The following is a 20,744-nucleotide window of genomic DNA, read 5'->3' as shown; positions in this document are numbered from 1 at the left end:
AGGCTAAGGAGCTCAAAATTAAGTGTTGACAACAAGAGAGCTGTTGACTTAGCCAAAGCTGAAGCTATAATGCAAAGAGCACACCATATTGAGATTTGGCACCATATGCTAAGAGACTGGGTGCAAAAGAATGAAATCTTGATCAAGCATGTTGGAAGTGATGCAAATAAAGCTGATGGGCTCATGAAGGCTCTTGCAATGGATCTCTACACTCAATTTGTGAGTGTGATAGGGGTGACAGGTTAATACAGGAAAATATGGAGGTTTATCAGTAAAGCCAGTGAAAATACTGTATTGTGGTGAACAGAGCTAAGCCTAAAGAAGGAATAAATCTGGATTTTGTAATTAATTTTTATCACAGATTTGAGAGATTTGGAAGCTTTGGATCTTTGTGGCTCTTGCTCACTGCTGGAGCTCGTTGCATGGGGGGGTGTTAGGTAATCCAACTAGCACCTCGCTCACGTGACCCACATAGATTAGCCGAGATTCCCCTTTAGGTAGCTTAGTGAATGACAAGCATACAAGTCCTCCATCATGAATTCTTCCTCTCGGGACAATGATAACCCGCCACCCTCAGCCGCGGTTCGGTGCCGGCTATTACCTAATTACTCGGTACGATGAGTCAGCATGTCGGCATTTCCCCAATTGCTCATTGGCCGGAGCACTCTGCGATCGGAAGTTCGGCACATCCTGTGGCTTGACCATCTAGTCCCGAGAAAGTACGAAGCAGAAAGGGGAATGCCCATCGCCATGCGGAATACTCATTCCCAGGCTGACCAGGCCAAAAAAAAATATTATATTTTCTAGTGTCGGTGCTGAGGATGAGATAATTCATATCAGATTGTGAACAAACATGTATATCATCCGAATGTATGTGCGGTACATACCAAAAGTGGCCCTGATCCTGCAACAAAGTTTTCCCCCGGCTCTCGGGAGTTCGCCGTTGGCTCTCAACATGCGCAGAATGCGAAATGGAATGGAATTGGTGCCGGGAGCTAGACCAGGAATAAATCCTCCCCCGCACGCTGGGGGTTTAGTGGCAACGCTGGTATTCCCGTCGGATCCTAACGACGGCTTGCGTTGCCAGCAGGTTATGAATCGAGAAATGTCGTCAGATTGGACCAATACAACTCCTCTGGTGTTGTGAATGTGTTTCATGGGATATCAATCTTCGCAACATCAATCTCTGAGCTATATTCTTTTGAGTCATTTGATAACTGCAAGTAGCGCTACAACCCTGCTTGACCATAGATATATCAGCTCGCAAACTAGATCCACCCCTTCAAAGGAACCGCCTTGGTTAATGTGGAGCCGAACAAGTTTAGTTCGTCAACCAGGGAATCCTAATAAATCTTGGCTATTTTCCGTTCTCCAGTTTTTGAAGAATTTTTGATATTTTTTAATCTGACTCAGTTCCCTGATATCCTTTAGGATTGTTCTGTTGGCCTTATCGGTTATCCTAGACTATCCGGAATGCTTGATACGATGCATCCCGGAAGCAAAAGAGAATTTCCTTAGTATCCGATTCAGAACTGCTCCTTGGACCTTTCTCAGGGGGAGAAAAAAAGAGGAGGAAAAAGCGGAATGATAATTGCTTCCTTGAATGCCTTTATATTCAAGTGCCGAAACATAGCCTACGAGATATACAGTCAGAACCTACGCCAGCACATAGTGGACGAAGTCTACATCAAATTCATTCCATTAAGCCAAGTGCATTATGTTTAGCAAGGTGGACAGGTTGATTCGAAACCGTTGCATATGAATAAGTACGCATCATGACCGACTCCGAAAAGACCACAGCCGTGGCCGTCAGCCAGTCTACCCTCGAGCTGGACGAAAAGCGGCCCGACCCTGGGCCTCATCCGGGAGAAGCAAAAAAGAAGTGTGCACCAGAGACTCAGTTGGAAGATGAAGGTGGGAGTAGCAGACCATCGTCCGTCCACACAAACCTTTCGGATCGAGAACCGGTGGAAAATTTGGAGCTCGGTCCTGTCACAACCGGGTCAAGCGTCTCCCCTCCTCCCGTTTCGATTCCGATGAGCAAGCGACGCGGATTGTTAGCCCAACTTGCATTAGTGCCAGAGGTTGAAGAACCAAAGCATTATCCCCGAAAAACTAAATGGTTCATTACCTTTGTCATTGGCGTTGCTGCCATGGCTGCGCCCATGGGAAGCGCAATCTTTTTCCGTTCGTGATCCTCTCTCGACGTTGTATCACTCGAGTGCTAACTTCGGTCTGAAATCCAGCCGCCCTCGGCCAGGTCGCCGAAACCTTCAACGCTAGTCCCACGATCACCAATTTGTCTGTCGCTCTATATATGCTTAGTATGGGAGTATTTCCACTCTGGTGGTCTTCATTTAGCGAGAAGCTAGGACGTCGAACAATATATCTAGTCTCCTTCGCATTATTTGTTCTATGGAGTGTTTTGTCCGCCATCGCCAGTTCCATCGGGATGCTCATCGTGATGCGGTTGCTGGGTGGCGGCGCTTCCGCATCAGTGCAGGCAGTCGGTGCAGGCACGATTGCGGATATATGGGAAGTAAAGGAAAGGGGACGAGCGATGGGTATATTTTACCTTGGCCCGTTGTGTGGGCCCCTCCTAGCTCCAATTATTGGCGGCGTTCTATCACAGGCATGGGACTGGCGAAGCACGCAATGGTTCCTGGCCATATATGGAGGAGTAGGCTTCCTTCTCCTGTTATTCGGACTTCCAGAGACCTTGCCTCGGCCCAAAAAACCATCTGCAGACTCCCAGGAATCTGTTCAACGCTCCCTAAGTCGGGTCTCCTCTCGCCAGGTAGTTGAGGCGACGGCTAAATGGCTGAAACTTGCGAGGATAGTTTTTATTGACCCTCTTGGAATTCTGCTTTACCTCCGGTTCCCCGCCGTCCTATTAACGGTGTATTATGGAAGCATTGCCTTTGGCTCCTTATACATCTTGAATATCAGTGTTCAGGACACATTCAGCAAGGCCCCATATAACTTTTCGATGTTGATTGTGGGTCTGCTTTATATCCCTAACTCGTTGGGATACATCGTTGCGAGTCTCACTGGCGGTCCATGGATGGACAGGATTATGCAGCGAGAGGCAAGACGTGCGAATAGGGTTGACGAAAATGGGAAGTTGATATATCGCCCGGAAGATCGCATGCGTGAAAACGCCTGGCTAGGGGCGATACTCTACCCGGTGGCTCTCATCGTATACGGATGGACTGCTGAAAAGGGGGTTTATTGGATTGTTCCAGTATGTATCCCCTGCTTTCGTGCTTGTATCTTGCACCTTTTCTCCGATGCTGATTTGTATCGACAGATCATATGCAACTTTTTCTTCGGTCTCGGCTCAATGATTATCTTCAGCATGTCCACGACCATGCTAACCGAGTTCATGCCCAAGAAATCCTCCTCTGGAGTCGCAGTGAACAATTTTGCGCGAAATACCTTCTCTTGCATCGGCGGTATTGTTACGGCGCCTATCATACATGGAATCGGGAATGGCTGGCTATTCACCATCATAGGACTGGTAGCATTGGCAAGCTGCTCGGTGATCTGGGCAATGAAGAAGTTCGGCCCTCAATGGCGAGTGTCCATGGACGCACGACTGGGGTAACTAGAGCGTTGCATTGTGTCTGTTCTTCGCCCTGCCGGCTTTCGTTTCGTGTCCATGGACATACATGCATACACTGCTAGATAGCACTTGCAACTGCAGCTCGGAAACCTTCGGAGTTTATTTGCGTTCCCTGGTTTCGCATTTATGGAGTTTGATTGTTTGTTGGATATGAGAAAATATTTCGTGCGTCACGATCAACGAGAACCCCATTTTCTTCCTTTCTTTTTTCTTTTTTTTTTTTGCTCGAATACCCCCGCTATGTCTAAATTTTCCCTTTCCCGCTATATCGTTCGTGGACAAAGAATACGGCGATAGACCAATATGAAGCCCGTGCTTTCAAAAGCCATAGTACTTGACGCACACAAAATCAAACCGTCGCCCTGCCAGCCCCGTGATGACCTGGACATACGTACTGGAGCACTACAGCCTAGGTCAGGTAAACTCTAAAAGTCGGATAATAAGGAAATCCAGAAGGATAGTGTGGTTTGCGCACCCGAAAGCCAGAGCCCAACTTGCAACTCCAGGTTTCCAGCCTAATAATAGAGACTGCGATCCTTCAAGCCCCTAAAATTCTCCCAGCCTAGACGTCGGTCAAGTCGAGGGTCAATCCTCTCTCATAGATCATAATGATTGTTACGGCTGTGAAAAGCTGGCTGTGATGGATGTATGAAGACGAAGAATGGAGTAACAGAGTGACTTTGACAGTGATCACTTGGCTAACCAGCTAGTTAACGAGTTAGTTAGTTACTTAAGTACCTAGTTAGGTTAGTTAGCTAAGCTTTCAATCGTGCGAGACAAACTCTTGCAGGTCACTGCAGTTTAATGTTCCATGATGATTCGAGTCCTCGTCGTGTCGATGGTAATCTAAATCAGAATTTCCCCGTGCTCAGAGGATTTTGGTCGAACGATATATCAGCCCCCCTACTTACCTTATTGTCTCCCGCATTGCTCTCTGCATTCTTCGTATCTCGATGCATACTATATAATAACCCAAGTCCAGGTCGAGCCTTGTCTGGATCGGATCTATATATTCACAAATCTTGCTCATGTTTCTCACTCTTCGACTTCTCGAGAAGCTCGAACAGGCAATCTAGACATAGTATTTCAAACAAAGGATAATGATGTAGTCACTACTTATAGTGATGTTGACATTTAAAAACATCCTATCCATCTGCTGGATTAGTTTCGTTTCCTACCCTTCGGTGCCATGCTGTTTTACTTGCGTCTTTCTCTCCCCCCACCCCCAGCAGCAACAAGAGCCAGACAGCTTCAGTTAAGGATACGGAATGAAATCACCGACCCACTCGGATGCGTGTGTGCTGCTGGCCCTCCTGGTGCTTGTCACATCACTGCTAGGCCTGGCCGTGGTTCCAGTAGCAACAGTAAAACTCTCACTGCTTGTGCAAAGAGAATGGGCTGACCGAGGACTTGTTTCAAGTGGATCAATAACTAGTTGGGGTCAAGTGCTATCACCCACGTCCGCTTCAGAAGCCTCGCCTACTGATAGGAAACAGGGCGTTCTAGCATCCCGACGTTACGTCCTCTTTATCGTCGATAGAAATCAACACCGATACTGTAGTGAATTTTGAACAGAATCCGAGGTTGGTGGGTTTGAGTCAGCCATTCTTCGTAGCTGCATCGCCATCTCTTGCCAAGACTAACAGTCAAATTGTTCCGCCCGAGGGTGAAATGTCTTTGGGCAACAAGGCTCGAGAGTTGGTCGCGGAGGATGTGGTAAACTCTTGTAGGGTCAGCTCCTATCTACCTCTCTCTGTCGCAAGCTAACAAGTCGGTGATATAAAAAAGCTTAGAATGCTGAAAATCGAAGACGTGTTCGGCGTGACAATTGCCAAGGACGGGTAGGAGGCGTATGAGGTCGTCAAAGACAATATAGAGAAGGGCAAGAAAACCTCATATTGATGGATATCCAGGCAGCTTCTCGTCTTACCCTGGCCACGCCTTTCAACTGAGTTTAAGTTTTGTATAGATGCCAATCCTGGATGGCATACAATCGACGCGATTGATCAGATAAATGGGATACTCCGCGCCCATTGTCGCTCTGGGTACATTCGAAGAGCAGTGCAATATCAAAGTCTGCGTGGAATCTGGGATGTATACGTTCCTCAGGAAGGAAATACTTAGGCTTTGTAGTAGCATGTGCATGGCCTTTTTGCTAACCTAAACCTCTCAGTAAACTACTTCGAAGACGTGCTTTGAAGCAAGGCTTGAACAACTTCTCAACGATCTACGACGAGCCTGAGGCGCGTTTGACATAAGATTCTTGACTGGCATGGCATGCGTTCCCCTGCATTTCTCGTACTCACTGACAGTGCAGCGCAAGGGGTAAATAAAAGAAGGCGAAAGAGAAAAAGACTTCTTTGCCACCCATAAGGCGTGGTATGTGGATAGGTGGGGAACTCATCACTGGTGTCAAACGAATTTAATACACCCATTTGATAGCACATAAATTGCACATCCAACCGGCCTTCTTTTGAACCAGCCTTGTGGAGAATAGTGATTCACTAGAGGCAAAAGGATCCGGCTATTCAGATGAAGCAGCGAGACTTACTTGCCCCATATAATCTAGGAATCTAGAATTGCTGCGACGTAAACGTCAAATCAAGGCTGGGTAAGCTGTTTTTCAATTTGGCCGCCTAGAGATCCACATCGAGGTGGAAGCTCCTCTGCGTTTCCTTCCAAGTTCCGGCTCTCGGCAGCATCGTGATGAATCGATAGCCATTAGATTGGGTTCTTAAGCAATGCAGAGTGGTTGTACGGGGATTTGTTCGGATGAAAGGGCCGTCCGGAAGCGGTTGCCCTTTCCAGACTTGGGTGTATGCACGTACCTAAAAGTACAGTGCGGTGGTCGTGACCTGGCGGCCAGTATATTGACATTCACATGGATGAAGGAAGTGCTGTGGGTTGCGTCAGGACCTCGCAATGCCTGGCGGGGTTTTGCGGAACCTGAGGCCTGTAATGGACGGTGGTGCAGCGACTCCAAATGCCCGATGGTACCCGACTTTGGTACCGTGGACCGATGTGCGTGAATTACGCAATTATCGAGAGGGCGTTCGAAAGCAGTTGGCTCCAGGTCACCAGGCGACAAGATTTGTTTTCCTGAATCGAATGCTAAAATTAACACATATTAACGGGGGCTGAGCTGGTTGACGGTGAGGTTCCAAGAGCGTTCTCCTGGCGCTTTTCGGCCCAGAGACAAGGGACAGTATTTCGTAGCCTGAAGCTGGTCGAATTGACTATTGTGTTCTCAGGATGCTGACAGCATGGCATTGAATTGCCACAGCATGTCGACGTTGAGAGCGAATGGAGAGAGTGGGATGCTCGATGGCGTCCACCTAAGCAGGACAGCAAGGCCACCACATCGGGAAGAGAGGGAGGAGAGGATGACGAGTTCGGGGGGTCTGACCCATCATTCGCATCCCCGAACTCATTTGTTTTTCTTTTTCTTTCCTTTTTTTATCCTTTCGTTTCGTTGCTCGAGTGATTGGGGTCAGGATGTGCGAGGCATGGGATGACTCTGACGAGGGGAGTGAACTCCATGCCATGCCCATCAAAGCGTACGCACAAGCACACACGCTCGCTCTCAGAGTGTCTTTCAGGCATGCAGGCGTCCACGTGTGAGGCATCCAATGGCGGCTCCGACGCGAGCATTCCGGCCAACCAGCGCTGGAGCTCAGAGGGCGCTAGTCTCGATTCGGCCCGGCCCGCACCAACCACCGACAAAGACGACAAAACAAGACGACGTCAAGACGACCTCAGACGACACTTCTCCCCTGCCGCTCCACCCATCGCCCCATCTGCCATTGCGCATCTCTCTCCCTTCCTCTCGCTCTGCCATCGCCATCCCGGCTAGACGGGTCTCCTCTGGGTCTCAGACTACGTCGTTGGGCATGCAGGTATTATTTCTCTCACGCACATTCAACCTGGTGCGAAAATGCCGTCGACGTCGAGGTGGCCAGGGGCCGTGGTCGACCCTCGATCCCCCACTCAAGGATCGGGATTGATGGCTCTCTCTGTCATTGCAGCGAAACCTGCATCCCACCGAACACAAGGAGCCAATCGTGACATTTGCTTGGTTCACAAGCTTCTGCAGTGTCGCCGCCCTGTTTTCTGACAGGAACCAATTGCCGACGATGCTGTTCGGTAGAGTTGGGCAGGAAAGACATGGCCTGTTAATCCTCCTCTCCCGGTTACCACGCCACTCCACACAAGGAAGGGAAGAAAAGAAAAAGAAAGAAAGGAAAATTGACCTCCACCAAAATCTTATTGACTCCTCTCGCCTTAGTTAGAGAGACTAAATTAATTCCGAGGCTTCTGATTCGAGATCAGCGCCCTGTTCCAACCTCATTTCTTTGTTATTCTTCTTTCCTTTCCTCCCCGACCCTCACGGGTCTCGGAGATGCATCTCATCCACCGGATATGCGGATCCTGGGTGGGGATGCAACTGCATCATTTCCATTTCAGTATTCAGTACCTTTTATTTTTGTCAGCTTCGCCTGCACGCGTGGGATCCTGCGTTGCTAAAGCTGCTTGGCATGGGACCGCTTCACGTTGTGCGCTCAGGGCTCGTAGATTGACCGTGGACCGCCCATGAAATCGTGAGACGTGGCCCAATGACAGAACATTGGCCGTCCGCTGGTTCAATGGTCGCCAGGAGGCCCCTCCTGCGGTCCTTCATGCCTTCCTCGTTGGAAAGTTAGTACCTTCGTCGTTGGGATGGCAGATATCGCTCCATCTGCTTTGAGTCATCGAGGCCAGACATCTTTGTTGTGTTTCTGATTCCTCTGGACAGCACGCCCGACAAGTTGTTTTCTCAATCCGCTTCTTTTCCTGTCAAACTCTCAAGAATCTGCTTTCAGTCGCCCTGTGTCACTGCCTGCGGCATATACAGGCCCTGTGGTGCCGAGACTTGCCACAAATCTCAACAAATAATTTCCCGCGTCTTGCCATCCCTTCCCTCCATACTCCTTCTTCCCTGCATCCCCATTCGTCCCAAAGAAGATGGGAAATAAAAAGTCGAAGAAGAAGAACAAAAGAATACAATTGAATGACATCCAGGCCAGTAACAAAAACAATACCAACGAGGAGCCTCAGGTAGAAGGCCTTGCAGCTCAGCCTGCGCCTGTCGAAAATGGCCATAAGAAAGAACTTCGAGTATGCTGAACTTTCTGGATTTAAGTATCAAACCTTCGATCGTGAAACCCTTAAATTCACAGATGTCCCCGTGACTTCTCTTTACGTGAAGAGCAACGCGACTGCCGACGATGAAAAAGAAAACGCTGACACTGAGTCGAAGGACATGGCGTCGGAAGACCCTCCAGCAGAACCCCCGAAGGAGCAAGAATCCACACCCATGGAAGTCCCTGACAATCCAACCGGTACGTATATGATTCCTCAGCTTAGCTTCCTTTAATCTCTCCGCCGGCGTTCCCATTACACCATATTACAAAGTACATGCTAACGTTTACAACTCTAGAGCCGGAATCCACGGATATACCACAGGACGATACCCCATCGGCTGAACCTGTTGCCGATTCCCCCATGGGGGATGAAATAGGCGTAGAGGAGAGCACGAAAGACGCTATGGGCCAATCGACCGAAGAATCGGCGGAGAAACCGGAAGAAACGAGCGGAAATGACAATGAACATGAGCAGAAAGATCAAGGAGAATCGCCAGAGGATGAAGGCGACCATCCCGCGGCTACATGCGAAGAGCCTGCAGAGCCGTCACAAGGAGCTGATCCTGTCGAACCCAACGCCGATGCTCAAGCGGAAGATACGGATGCTCCAAAACAGGAGACTGAAGGAGGAGAAAATGAAGGTAAAGGTATCCCCATCATATTTTAGGGGGCTCATAACTAACGGTTCTAGACGAGTCGAAGTTCCCAGATGTTGATCCCGCGGCAGAAATCGACCAAGTTGAGGCGGAGAAGGAGGCAGAGAAAGCTGAAGCGAACCTTGATGACTTTGGTTATGACGGAACATTTGCAACTCTAGACGGAGGTGGTGACCAGGAAGGGGACCATACACCAGTTGAAACTGAGAATACCTCTCCATCGGAAGACACTAATGGTGGCACAAAGCAAGAGACAGAAACGGAGGCGACGGAAGATTCCCCTCTTGAAGTGAGTGCCGGAGAAGCCGACGCTACGGAGGGTAGCGTGCCGAAGGATCCTGAATGCGCAGAAAAAGAAGAAGCGGAACCAGAGCCAACGGAACCAGCGGTGTCCGTGGATTCCACCGAAGAAATCCAAGGTGATGATGAGGCGAAATGCCTAGGTGAAAGTGGATTACCTGAAGAACTTAGTGAAATTAAGGGCGAGCCTGATGCTGGCGCACAGGCTTCGGAAGCAGAGCAGAAGAGTGATGGAGCGGCTGAAGGTGCTGTATCGGAACCCTCAACCGCCGAAGCCCCCAGGACCGACGAAAATGCCCCTTCAGGCGCGAATACCTGCGCTGAGGAGATACCCGACCAAGTTGAAGGCGAAGGGGAGAGCCCTGCAGAAAACGAGACTGAGGCTAAGGAAGTTATTGGAGATGAGAGCGAAGCGTTACCTGCAGAAGGAGAAGAAAACCCTCCGACCACTGAGCCTGAAGAGGCCGCGCCAACTGGCGAAACCGATGCGGCACCCGATACAGGGGCACCAGGTGATTTAATTCCCGACGAAGAAGCGCCAATGAACACTCAAGAAGACACGCCAAGTGAGAGCAAGGTGGAAGAGGCAGCTGCGCAGGAAAATGCTGTTGAAGAGTCACCTCATGACTCCGAAATGACCCAGGCAGAAAATGCCGAAAAAGCACCCCCCACTGAAGCAGAGGAAGCGGCCGGTGAAGGCTTGGACCCAACAGAAACCCCACCAGAAGAGGACCAACGGGAAAAGACTGTACCCGAACCGGCTGCGGAAATTGCTGAGACAAGGGCCGATGAAACGCCAACTGAGGATACGCCGGCAGAAGCTGCTCCCTCCGAAGAACCCGTGGCAGAAGAACCTCCTGAGAAGCCTGAGGATGAAGGGGCAGAGAAAAATGACTCTCCTGCTGAGGAGCCACCCGCTGCCCTAGAACCTACCGAACAAACAGCAGAGGAAACACACGAGGAGGAATCACCGGCCGACCAGGAACCAGCCGAGAGGAACCTTGGCGAGGAAGCTCTAGCTGAAAGTCCACCGGCGGCCCATGAACAACAGACTGGTGTGGACGAGGCCCCAGCCGAAGAAAAAGCGGTCGAAGAGCCAGCAGCTGTAGAATCCCCGGCGGTTGAAGAACCTGGTACCAATAACGCCGATCCCGCCGAGGCTCCTATTCCTGATGACCCAGCAGAAGGACCCTTGGAGCGGTCGCTAGAAGAACCAATTGCTGACCCAGATCCAACGCCAAGGGGTTTATTTGGGCAGGAAGCAATAGATGAAAGCAGGCGTAGACGACGCAGACGACGATCAGAATGGGAACATGAACGACACGACTCAAAGGGCTCTATGGACATCCAACCTGGTCTTCGACGTCGGAAAAGCGAAAGAGCGCCTTTCGCAGATCCCATGGCAGATGCAGCAGCGCGCGCTAGATCTCGGGGACATGCCAGAGCAATTGTTGAGGAAGACCAGGACGAAAAACGAAGAAGGAGGCGTACCCAAGAAGCAGAACGCTCTGCACCAAGACACCGCGAATCTCGCCATGACACGACCTCACGAAGCCGGGGCAGTTCGAGCCACAATAGCATCTCTTCTCTGACGGCAAAGCCGGTTGCCCTCCTCAGACGAATGGCCACCGGAGAATCAGATACTTCGGGCCCCATGCTGAGAGTAAATGTAGACAGCTCGAGTTCGTCAAGGTCAGGGAGCCATTCAGACTCATCAAATCGCTCCCGGTCCCATGGCCATAGCCAAGGAAAGCAGCGACAACACCACCGCGAAAAGAGTTCCGGCTTCGAAGAGGAAAGGCGCCGACGAAAGGATTCCATGGCGGAGCCATCTCGTGCTCGTCGCGATCACAGGGAACCCAGGGAGCACCGAGAACAGAATCACCGGTCGAGAAAAGAAATTGAGCGTCAGCCACGGCCCTCAAGAAGGGATAGTCATGCTTACTATGACGAACGGGAGCGGCGACGAGAGCGACGTTCTTCTAGGCGGTACGAAGAAGAGCCTTCCCGAGGTTTCAGACTTCGAGATAAGATTAGAGAGAACTTGAAAGCTGTGATTGCGGCGGCATAAAACGGGTTAACAATACATGAAAACCATCAGATGCAACTTTTTGGCTTCTTTTCCCCTTCAAAGGGGATGAGATCTTTCAACTCTGGATTTAGCGTGATTTAGTGCTTTTTTTGTTCTTTTTGTCCTTGTTTTCATATTTAGCATCAAGCATTTGTTGGAGAATGTTTTATTTGGGCATTTCTATGGTTCGAGACACTTGTATGATCACAAAAGGGTGTTTCCATTCTTGAGGGATGCTTGCCAGTCCAGTCTTGTATTTACAAATGTCTTTTGCATCAAATTGTTCTTTCAAATGTCCTTCTGTTCTCCAGTCAGTTTTCACGAAGTTTATGCTGATGATGTGATGGTGTGCACGAAATGAAATCTGCAAGCTTATTTGGCATCCTGTGGTTGGTGATGTTGATGTGACACTCCGCTTCTGTTGTTTGTTGTTGCCCGACAATGATGGGGAACAGATTGGAGGGATACATCAGATCCTATTGCTGGAATTTGGTAGTCTGAATTTGAATATATTTTTGATAAAGTCCTATGCTGTCCTTGTGACGAAGACCAGAACAGTATATTGGCCTTGAAGCTCAGGAGCGGCCCAGCTGTTGAACCGCTTACCTAAACTATGGATCACCGGCTGGGTCATGTGATGCGGACGCGTGCGGCTCTGCTGTCGGATTATAATTACACCGACAGCCGCGCCTCGAGAATGCTTCGTGATTTAGATCAGCCAATCGGAATGGAGATTATATAAGCACGGGAGCCAATTCTGCCATGGGGCGCCGCCTTTATCTTCGCCCAGCTGATCGCGACACAGCTGAAGGCATGCTCAACTTCAGGCAACATTTCACCATTTTTCTTTCCCCTGTCGTGCTATTTCTTGCTTCCAGCTGTGTTTGCAGAATGATAGTTATCTGACCTGCCCGTTTGGACAGCTTTCTCGGCGAACTTGTCACATCCTGAGTCCACCGCCTATTGCGCTCCGCTTTTTGGCGTATCTGTCATCTCCGGGATGGGCCGGATACTTTTCTCAATAGCTTAGACCGCGAATTTTGTCGTCGTTACAACCCGCGCTTTACTAGTTATCTAGCTGTGTCCGGCCTGTCACTATGGCTGGAATGGAAGAGATTGAGATCCATAGCAAAGTACGCACGCACAATGCGCCCTCTTCCCCCTTTTTCCATTGTCCGAATCCCTCAGACTGATGGGCTTTTCACGTCTCGCCTACACAGTCATATCTTGTTCGGTGGATCAATGTCAGCGGAGAGCACACCATCTCCTGGAGCATCCAGCCTCATAAGAAGTCACTCAACTTCGGCATATTCAAGCATCCCGGTACCACGGGGACGCTGACTGCGACCTCTGCCTCCATCCACTCCAGTAGCGATTTTGGTGACGGAAGGGAGAATGGCAGGCCGGGGAATGCCTCGTCATCAGTGGTTACGGAGAAGCTAAAGGGCATAGGCCTCAAGCCCATCAGATGGGTGGGGAAATGCGAGGCGGATAAGATTTCCCAGGGGACGTACGATGTTGGGTCCGGCGAAGGTGGAAATTATGCCTTGGTGTTTGATAATACCTTTTCGAAGCAGATCTCGAAAACCGCCACGTTTGTTCTATTGACGTACCCTACCCATTGTCCCCCCCGATCCGGACACCAGATCCACCACTCGCAGGCGGGGCTGGGCTACGCTGCAGTAACCAGTGCGCTTACACGCTCGAATCCAAACATCGCCAGTGGAGCGTCGGATTCGACTGAGTCGCTCCGGAATTCTCGCGGATTGGCAAATAGTCAATCAAAAACCGGGTCGCGCGGTTCCGATTCTCCTTTTCCTTTCCATGCGCAATTGCACACGGGCATCCTCCAGAAACGGCGCAGAAAAAGACATCAAGGATTTGCCCGGAGATTTTTTTCACTCGATTTCAATACATCTACTTTATCTTACTACCATGATCGTAATTCATCCGCGTTGCGCGGCGCAATACCTCTCACCCTCGCTGCTATTGCTACTAATAGTGATACAAGGGAAATATCTATAGATTCCGGCGCGGAGATCTGGCATCTCCGCGCCCTTAACGAGCAAGATTTTAATTTGTGGAAACGTGCGTTAGAAAAGGCCTCGAAGATCTCCGAGGATGTGGTACAGCCAGAGCCAAAGGGAAAAGTTCGCACGCATTCAATACCGACGCGCAGACAGAGCATGATTACGCAGGACACAAAGAGCTGGACGGAAGTTGGGTGGTTGGCCGAGAAGGTTGCAATGGCCAGGGATACCGTTCGACAGCTTGCAAAGGATACGGATCCCAAATATTTACCTTATTCCTCTGACCGTCCCCATGTCAACACCCGCCAGATGCCTCAGCAAACAGATGGTACAAATGAGATGGCAGATCGGGAAAAACGTTCGTTTTGGAAGCTGAAATATCGGAATGACAACCAATCAGCCCAACGAGCAGTTTCGCATGGTGAACCTTTTGGCAGTGACAAACCACCTATGGAAATGCCAAATAGGGGGCGCGACCCTGTACATGACAGGTTGATGGCACTTCTCCAGGAACTCGATTCTGTTGTCTCGGACTTTTCGAGTCTCTTGGAGAAGAAGCGCCCTCGGCCTTCAAGACCTCCTTCAATTCGGACTCGTCCGAGTATAGAATCTGACGTTTCCGAAGAATTCTTTGATGCAAATGATGGGCACTGCTCCCCGTTACTCACTATGCATCGTGATAGCGAGGACGAAGACGAGAAGAGCGTTGCCGCAGAAACTGCGGTTGGTGATGAATCTTCACTGTCAGGAAGCGATATCGAAGAACGAGACGATTTCCTCAAATTTAGGCACGACAACTCCTCGTCCCTATTTCCTACAAAACCGAAGTCCTTAATCCCGCTGCCTGTGGAGAATGTTGTTCGACGGAAAACCGTTTTAGCCCCGACCGTCATGCCTCCCAGTTTGATCGGGTTTCTGCGCAAAAATGTTGGCAAAGATCTATCAACGATATCCATGCCCGTCTCTGCAAACGAACCGATTTCGCTTCTGCAACGTGCCGCAGAACAGTTTGAGTATTCGCGGTTGCTGGACAAAGCTGCTAGTGCTACGGATGCTTTGGAAAGATTAATTTACGTGACTGCATTTGCGATTTCGCCTTTTTCGAATATGCGAGTTAAAGAGAGAAGTATTCGCAAGCCATTCAATCCCATGTTGGGGGAGACGTATGAGTTAGTCCGCGGTGACCTGGGATTCCGATTTATTGCGGAGAAAGTTTCCCACAGACCCGTCCAACTAGCGTATCAAGCGGATTCAAAGGACTGGAGTTATGCACAGTCGCCCAAACCGACACAAAAGTTCTGGGGAAAGTCTGCAGAGATCATAACAGAAGGTAAAGTGCGATTGACGTTGCACTCCAGCGGAGAGCATTTTAGCTGGTCTCCGGGAACCTCATTTCTGAGAAATATCATTGCCGGTGAGAAGTACGTTGAGCCAGTCGGTGAGATGTGCATCGTCAACGAAACAACGGGCCAAAAGACCGTTGTCACGTTCAAAGCCGGCGGCATGTTCTCTGGACGCAGCGAAGAAGTCACCGTTAAAGCATTCGATACACACGGCGATGAGCTCCCCCTTGGTTTACAGGGTAGCTGGACCACATCTCTCCAGCTCACCGAACATGGTCGCGAAACCAACCATACCATCTGGGCCGCTGGTTCTCTCGTTGATAAAGCGCCGAAGCACTATGGATTTACGGTATTCGCTGCGAGTTTGAATGAGATTACCGCCGTTGAGAAGGCCAAATTGCCGCCGACGGATAGTCGACTCAGACCGGATCAGAGAGCGTTAGAGAATGGGGATGTTGACCAGGCAGAGAATCTGAAGGCATTGTTAGAAGAAAAGCAAAGGCACAGGAGGAAGGAAATGGAGGCTGTTGGGGAGGTGTGGAGATCGAGATGGTTTACCAAAGTTGGGGGGACTGTTGATGGAGCAAATGGAACCGGTACGGGAGACGATGACGACGATGGTGTGATGTGGAAGCTGAACACCGGAAAAGATGGTTACTGGGAAGAGCGAGCAAGGGGACAGTGGCCTGGTACTGTGCCTGTGTTCAAGCTATGATCCTGACGGCGCCATACGCTTGTCTTTAGGCTGGTTTAGATTTTTCGTTGCTAGACCCATCGTTGTATATCTTCAGCGTTTTGTTTTTCATTTTTAATTTTTCAACTTTTTTTTGGCGATATAGACTTATGACTTGACGATTTTATGCGTCTGGTAGATCTTCCTGATCTGACCCAGGAAAAAAACCATTGCACTTCTTTCCCCAGTCGCATCGTGGAATACAAATCACTGCTGTAGTACAGCTTCCAAGACTCTCTTCGCCCTCTCCCCGCCTAGATAGTCCCTCCCCTCTCTCTTAATCCGGTGTATCTCGTCCTCATCCTCATCCTCAATCCCCGCCTCCAATTCTAATTCTAAACTCGTCGCGTACGCCTTCATTACCGTATCTTCATCGACCTTGATCCCACCCTGCACCAAAACCCTTATACACCCCGCCAACCTCGCAATCTCCCTCCTCGTCGCGAGAGAGATCTCATCATTTTGACTCGAATACATTGTGCCCGAAACCATATCTTCCAGCCGTGTGATCGACATTCCCATCCCACTATCCTCCGCTGCAACATCGGCGCGTTTCGAGATCCATATATATCCATTGACACCCAGAATAACTTCGATATCCGACCCGCCATTAGCGCCAGGAACGGTCCATACCTGCCGCCGACTGCGCACCACGCCCGTACCACGCGCAACACCCGCACCACCCATGCCTGCCACAGCAAGGAATATACCATTCCGTAGCTTTCCGTATTTCAAGGACCGGGTATGCAGTGACGCAGAACCATCCTGGTGTACGCTCTGCACTTCTGCAACGACGAGATCGCCCTCGTTGAAAAAGGATCGGATCTGTAGTTCATCTGCCGTGGTGCGTTTGCGAAGAATACCGCCAGGCAGGTTGATCGCGGAGAGGGGCAGGTTGGCTAGGAGAGGTGCGGCAACGTCGACTTTCCATCGGCGGGATTGGACTTCGACGATGCGACCGACTACGAGGTCACCGATTTCTGGGTTGTAGCGGGCGCGGAGGGGGTAAACGGAGAGGAGCTTGTTGGTTTTGAGGACGGTTCCCGCGACGGTGGCGATGATGGTGCTTGAGAGAGAGGATTGAGCTGTCGAGGAGAAGCCGGGTGGTGCTGGTGTGAATGTGCCGTGGCCTCTGTTGAGTGTAGTTGGTCAGTTATGATGAATACCTTGAAGCTTCGGCAGAACGGGGGAATATAGCGACGAACCTCATCCACTGCGGGTCGTCTGTGACTACTTCTCCTGGAGTGACGATTGTGTTTTTGGAAAGGCGGGGTCGCTTAGACGGACGGGACGTAGCGTCATCCATTTCAATATCAGAGTCAGCATTGTGGAAATCATCGTTTTCTTCGGAAGAGGCGTATGGTTCGTCGTCGACGACCGGAGGAAGGATTGTGATAGCCATTGAGGGATGTGGAGTGGTGGATCAGATGCGCTCAAGGGAATATTATATGTACATATCAAAATTGCGGATTTGGGCGTCAAAAGAGAGCAGGATATGCTCATCTGTGTTGGGAAACGGTTTATCGGGATTAATTTCCATGTGTTGAGAGATCTCAGAAGATTAAATTTGGATGAGGAACGGAACTGCCCCATAATGGCACCTATGGCACTGGCCGGGTGCTAAGCCAGAACTAACCCACAGATTGGACTCTACACAAACGTCCGACATTTTGTACTGCAATGCATGGATGGGGCCGTAGCACACTGTATTATAATCTCTATTTAAGGTAAAATAAGATATATAGCCTGAAGGGATATATCGGTTCACCAAACACCACAAAAGGGCAAAAATACGTGGGATCCATACTTCACGGCTCCAAAACAATGTCTGTCCCGACACACCTGTTGCAGACAAAAAGATTTGTTGGGTCAATACGCTTCTTGATAGCTAACAACCGAGCATATTTCTCTCCCCAGAATACATTTTGCCAATCTGGCTCATACCTATGTCATTGATAACATTGATTGTCAGCTGGCTGAGCAAGCACAAAGAAATTTATCAGAGGAAAGAAGGCTTACGGGTTGGCTTCGTTGACATATGTTCCACCCCCTGGGCCAACTATGTCGCCGAGTTTCTTACTGATCTCTACCAGACTGAGCTTTGCGTTTCGCTTCTCGTTCGCTGACGCATCATCTCTCCAATTTGCCGCGAAACTTAGAAGCGCCCTGCTTTGCTCCCAGATAGGATGCGTAGATGTCTCGTCTCTTTTAGCGGAACTTACTTTACCGACTAGAGAAAGCGATAGGATTAGCATCACTCGCTAAACGGTGAAGTCCATATACGGTTTTCCTGTGTCTGTGGAATTCAAGTATGATACTAACTAAAGTTGAACCCAGGGCCAAATGATGCATATTCAAACATCAAATCCACTAGATCCCGAGTGCGGTGCAACAATGCTTGCGAAGTAAGCAGTCTTGACCCGTCGATAATATTTGTGGCGATGTTTGGGTCCTGCACGAATACTTCAGCGTATTCGATCCAGCTTGGGAAGTCTATGTTGGCAAGAGCACCGGAAACTCCTTGCATCTTGGCAATGTCGTAATATGGCTTAAAAGTCCGGGTGAAGGTGGCATTGGTTCCATTGGGCTGAATGAAAATTGCTCCAAATCCAAGGGGCTCTTTGCCGCCCGATAGGAAGTTCATAGAGCCATAGCCAGTGTAGCCTGCATCCGTAATACTTGGAAGCTCTTGCAGACACTTTTCAATGACGGCCCGTAGTGTTGAATTGTTAGTGACGTTGAATTGGACTAAACCCACTTGGATGTGGGATGGACTCGGATGAGTTTTATATGTGACTGAGGTGATCACCTATACTCACCTCCAATATAAGCAGCGGACCCTTTTGAGGGGCGACAGCAATACTTACACCCCAAGCGCTCCCGCCTCCACCGCGTAGTGCGTAGAAATATTCCGGATCAGTATATTGGTTGATGGTCCGTGGTGTCCCGTTTGCATCAACAAGGTTGACTTCCAGTAAATCTGCGGACATATCAGTCTCTCGTGAAATATAAATTTGTCCGAGAAGCACTCAAGAAGGGTGTGCCTTACTATCCACGGCTAACCCATAAAAATGGGAAAAGGGGCTATGACCCCCACCGGTAAGGTATCCTCCAGCTGCGCCTACAGTTCGAGCTGAGCCTCCGACGACAATCACACCATTTTCAGCAGCTGCTCTGTATACATCTAATCAAAGGTCAGAATGAAGCGGTGTTTAACATGCAGATTCTAGCCTTACCCAGCCATTGTTCTCCTGCCTGGAGTGTCACAGCAGGAATACCAGTAGTTTCCTGAGGAGCTCCTTTGGGAATGAAGGAGGTATGCCACTCTCTCCCCTTCATATTGTGTGTCCAAAGCGAAAATGCGCCTTGACCGCTTGAACGACCGAGGCTAACAAATGTAAGCTTCCAATGCTATCGTGCCAAGGCAAGGTTCCCTACTGGTCATGTCCGGTGTTCTTCACCGTCAGGTATAGTTCCTTTTGTGCTGCAAATTTAACAGCAGTTTGGATATCGCTCGTACTTTGTATATTCACAGAGTAATGTGGAACTATACGGCGGATATGAGTATATGCTCCCAACTAACGCAAGCAAGATATGTCTCACCGATGCCTTGATCACAGGGAGCATCCCGTGGGGAATCAATGAAACATTGTCCGTTTTCACCCAGCTCCCATAAAATTGCCGAATAAGCTCCTGTCTGGTTTGTTCGCCAGAAGCTATCTAGCCAGTTCTCTTTCGCAGCGGTGCATTTGGCGTCATCATAGCGCTCCGCATGGCAAACTGCTGCTGAAGGATATGTCCGAATCAGATGGCCAGAAACGGAAGCATTGAACGATTGCCATTCACCCTCGGTGGGCCAGCATGAGTCGCCGTATGAACATCGTTGCCGATGGCCAACAACAGCGGACGCTAAAAAAAGGGGCAAGGTAAGATATAAAGCCCGGGAGAAAATACCCTTCATGGTAGCATTAACCGCACTCGGCGTTACAAACTAGGTATGTCAACAAAGTGTGATGTATTTGAAAGACAATAAGTCATGCTCAGTTACTTCTGCTTGGGAAGCCATCTCTTTTATAACCTATCGTGACTCGGGATTGACAAAGACTCGTTGAAGGAGCAGAGGGCACACTTTCAGGCTGTGTAGAACATTTGCAACACGATGAATTTCCGGTTTTTGAACAGCATGATGTCGGATGCAAGTTGTTTCAAGATTGATAGTGAATATCAATCTTAGTCAAAGGCAGTGAATACGAATAATTGACGAGTTTGGTAATCTTGGATCGCTTAGCTAGATCCATTATCGTCAAGGGTTGCGGAGATCACTCCGCCTTCCTCTCGTTGAGTGGAGTGCATGGGGTGACCAGCCAACAAAACATATTTTGGCTTGGAGAGAAATACGAGTGAGCCTTGGAACTTTGACGCAAGTTGCGCAGCACTCAGTCCCATCGCCGATGGAGACGGACTCAGGCCGCTTTTACAATACCCATAGCCGTGTTTACCACCAAACTGTGGACTTTGTTTTCATAACTCCATGGAGATTTTAATCCAGATTCTTTTGTGTTCGAAAAATCCAAGCATGGCTAGTGAAGATGGGTTTGAATAAAGCTGAGGGATCTAGTGCTGTTTCTCTTCGCAATTTTCTGCGTGACAAGCACTTAACTACTTACACCAGTCCAGAACAATATCACCATGGCCAAAGGCTAACCCTCTCGTCAGGAACGAAATGGTTGAAGCTGCAGTTAAAGACCAGGGTGAGAATAAAGATCGACTGGTTACATCTTGCCCATCCTGATGTCAATTCAAAGA

The 20,744-nt window shown here is 49.5% G+C and overlaps 9 protein-coding genes across 9 annotated transcripts; 5 read left to right on the top strand and 4 right to left on the bottom strand.

Annotated features, from left to right (window-relative positions):
- Positions 1-532: 532 nt before the first annotated feature.
- Positions 533-1,158, bottom strand: CIMG_12727 (uncharacterized protein; the record flags this gene model as incomplete). Its single annotated transcript, XM_001248257.1, has 2 exons — positions 533-594; positions 888-1,158. 2 exons carry the CDS (start codon positions 1,156-1,158, stop codon positions 533-535), a joined length of 333 nt encoding a protein of 110 aa, XP_001248258.1.
- A 617-nt stretch (positions 1,159-1,775) lies between these two features.
- CIMG_02030 (multidrug resistance protein) lies at positions 1,776-3,607 on the top strand (the record flags this gene model as incomplete). Its single annotated transcript, XM_001248258.1, has 3 exons — positions 1,776-2,187; positions 2,247-3,244; positions 3,311-3,607. 3 exons carry the CDS (start codon positions 1,776-1,778, stop codon positions 3,605-3,607), a joined length of 1,707 nt encoding a protein of 568 aa, XP_001248259.1.
- Positions 3,608-4,187: 580 nt separating this feature from the next.
- CIMG_10859 (uncharacterized protein) lies at positions 4,188-4,816 on the bottom strand (the record flags this gene model as incomplete). Its single annotated transcript, XM_012358923.1, has 4 exons — positions 4,188-4,331; positions 4,537-4,585; positions 4,643-4,697; positions 4,804-4,816. The coding sequence occupies 4 exons, from the start codon at positions 4,814-4,816 to the stop codon at positions 4,188-4,190; spliced, it is 261 nt and encodes an 86-aa protein (XP_012214346.1).
- Positions 4,817-5,296: 480 nt separating this feature from the next.
- On the top strand, positions 5,297-5,883 carry CIMG_02031 (osomolarity two-component system, sensor histidine kinase SLN1; the record flags this gene model as incomplete). Its single annotated transcript, XM_001248259.2, has 4 exons — positions 5,297-5,341; positions 5,414-5,466; positions 5,539-5,670; positions 5,799-5,883. 4 exons carry the CDS (start codon positions 5,297-5,299, stop codon positions 5,881-5,883), a joined length of 315 nt encoding a protein of 104 aa, XP_001248260.2.
- Positions 5,884-7,254: 1,371 nt separating this feature from the next.
- On the top strand, positions 7,255-7,629 carry CIMG_02032 (uncharacterized protein; the record flags this gene model as incomplete). Its single annotated transcript, XM_001248260.1, has 1 exon — positions 7,255-7,629. One exon carries the CDS (start codon positions 7,255-7,257, stop codon positions 7,627-7,629), a length of 375 nt encoding a protein of 124 aa, XP_001248261.1.
- A 997-nt stretch (positions 7,630-8,626) lies between these two features.
- Positions 8,627-12,361, top strand: CIMG_02033 (uncharacterized protein; the record flags this gene model as incomplete). The annotated part of the gene is made up of 4 exons (XM_001248261.2): positions 8,627-8,779; positions 8,922-9,003; positions 9,102-9,446; positions 9,497-12,361. 4 exons carry the CDS (start codon positions 8,627-8,629, stop codon positions 11,830-11,832), a joined length of 2,916 nt encoding a protein of 971 aa, XP_001248262.1. The 3' UTR covers positions 11,833-12,361.
- Positions 12,362-12,678: 317 nt separating this feature from the next.
- On the top strand, positions 12,679-15,920 carry CIMG_02034 (oxysterol-binding protein; the record flags this gene model as incomplete). The annotated part of the gene is made up of 2 exons (XM_001248262.2): positions 12,679-12,965; positions 13,053-15,920. Exons 1-2 carry the CDS (start codon positions 12,930-12,932, stop codon positions 15,918-15,920), a joined length of 2,904 nt encoding a protein of 967 aa, XP_001248263.1. The 5' UTR covers positions 12,679-12,929.
- A 225-nt stretch (positions 15,921-16,145) lies between these two features.
- CIMG_02035 (exosome complex exonuclease Rrp4) lies at positions 16,146-17,340 on the bottom strand (the record flags this gene model as incomplete). Its single annotated transcript, XM_001248263.2, has 2 exons — positions 16,146-17,070; positions 17,144-17,340. The coding sequence occupies 2 exons, from the start codon at positions 17,338-17,340 to the stop codon at positions 16,146-16,148; spliced, it is 1,122 nt and encodes a 373-aa protein (XP_001248264.2).
- Positions 17,341-17,746: 406 nt separating this feature from the next.
- CIMG_02036 (FAD/FMN-containing protein) lies at positions 17,747-19,899 on the bottom strand (the record flags this gene model as incomplete). Its single annotated transcript, XM_001248264.2, has 8 exons — positions 17,747-17,882; positions 17,958-18,168; positions 18,261-18,747; positions 18,806-18,918; positions 18,988-19,122; positions 19,175-19,326; positions 19,377-19,485; positions 19,542-19,899. The coding sequence occupies 8 exons, from the start codon at positions 19,897-19,899 to the stop codon at positions 17,747-17,749; spliced, it is 1,701 nt and encodes a 566-aa protein (XP_001248265.2).
- Positions 19,900-20,744: the final 845 nt, after the last annotated feature.

The sequence above is a fragment of the Coccidioides immitis genome (assembly GCF_000149335.2).
Source record: "Coccidioides immitis RS genomic scaffold supercont3.1, whole genome shotgun sequence".
Classification (NCBI taxonomy): Eukaryota; Fungi; Ascomycota; class Eurotiomycetes; order Onygenales; family Onygenaceae; genus Coccidioides; species Coccidioides immitis.
This window is presented reverse-complemented; position numbering and strand designations above follow the sequence as displayed.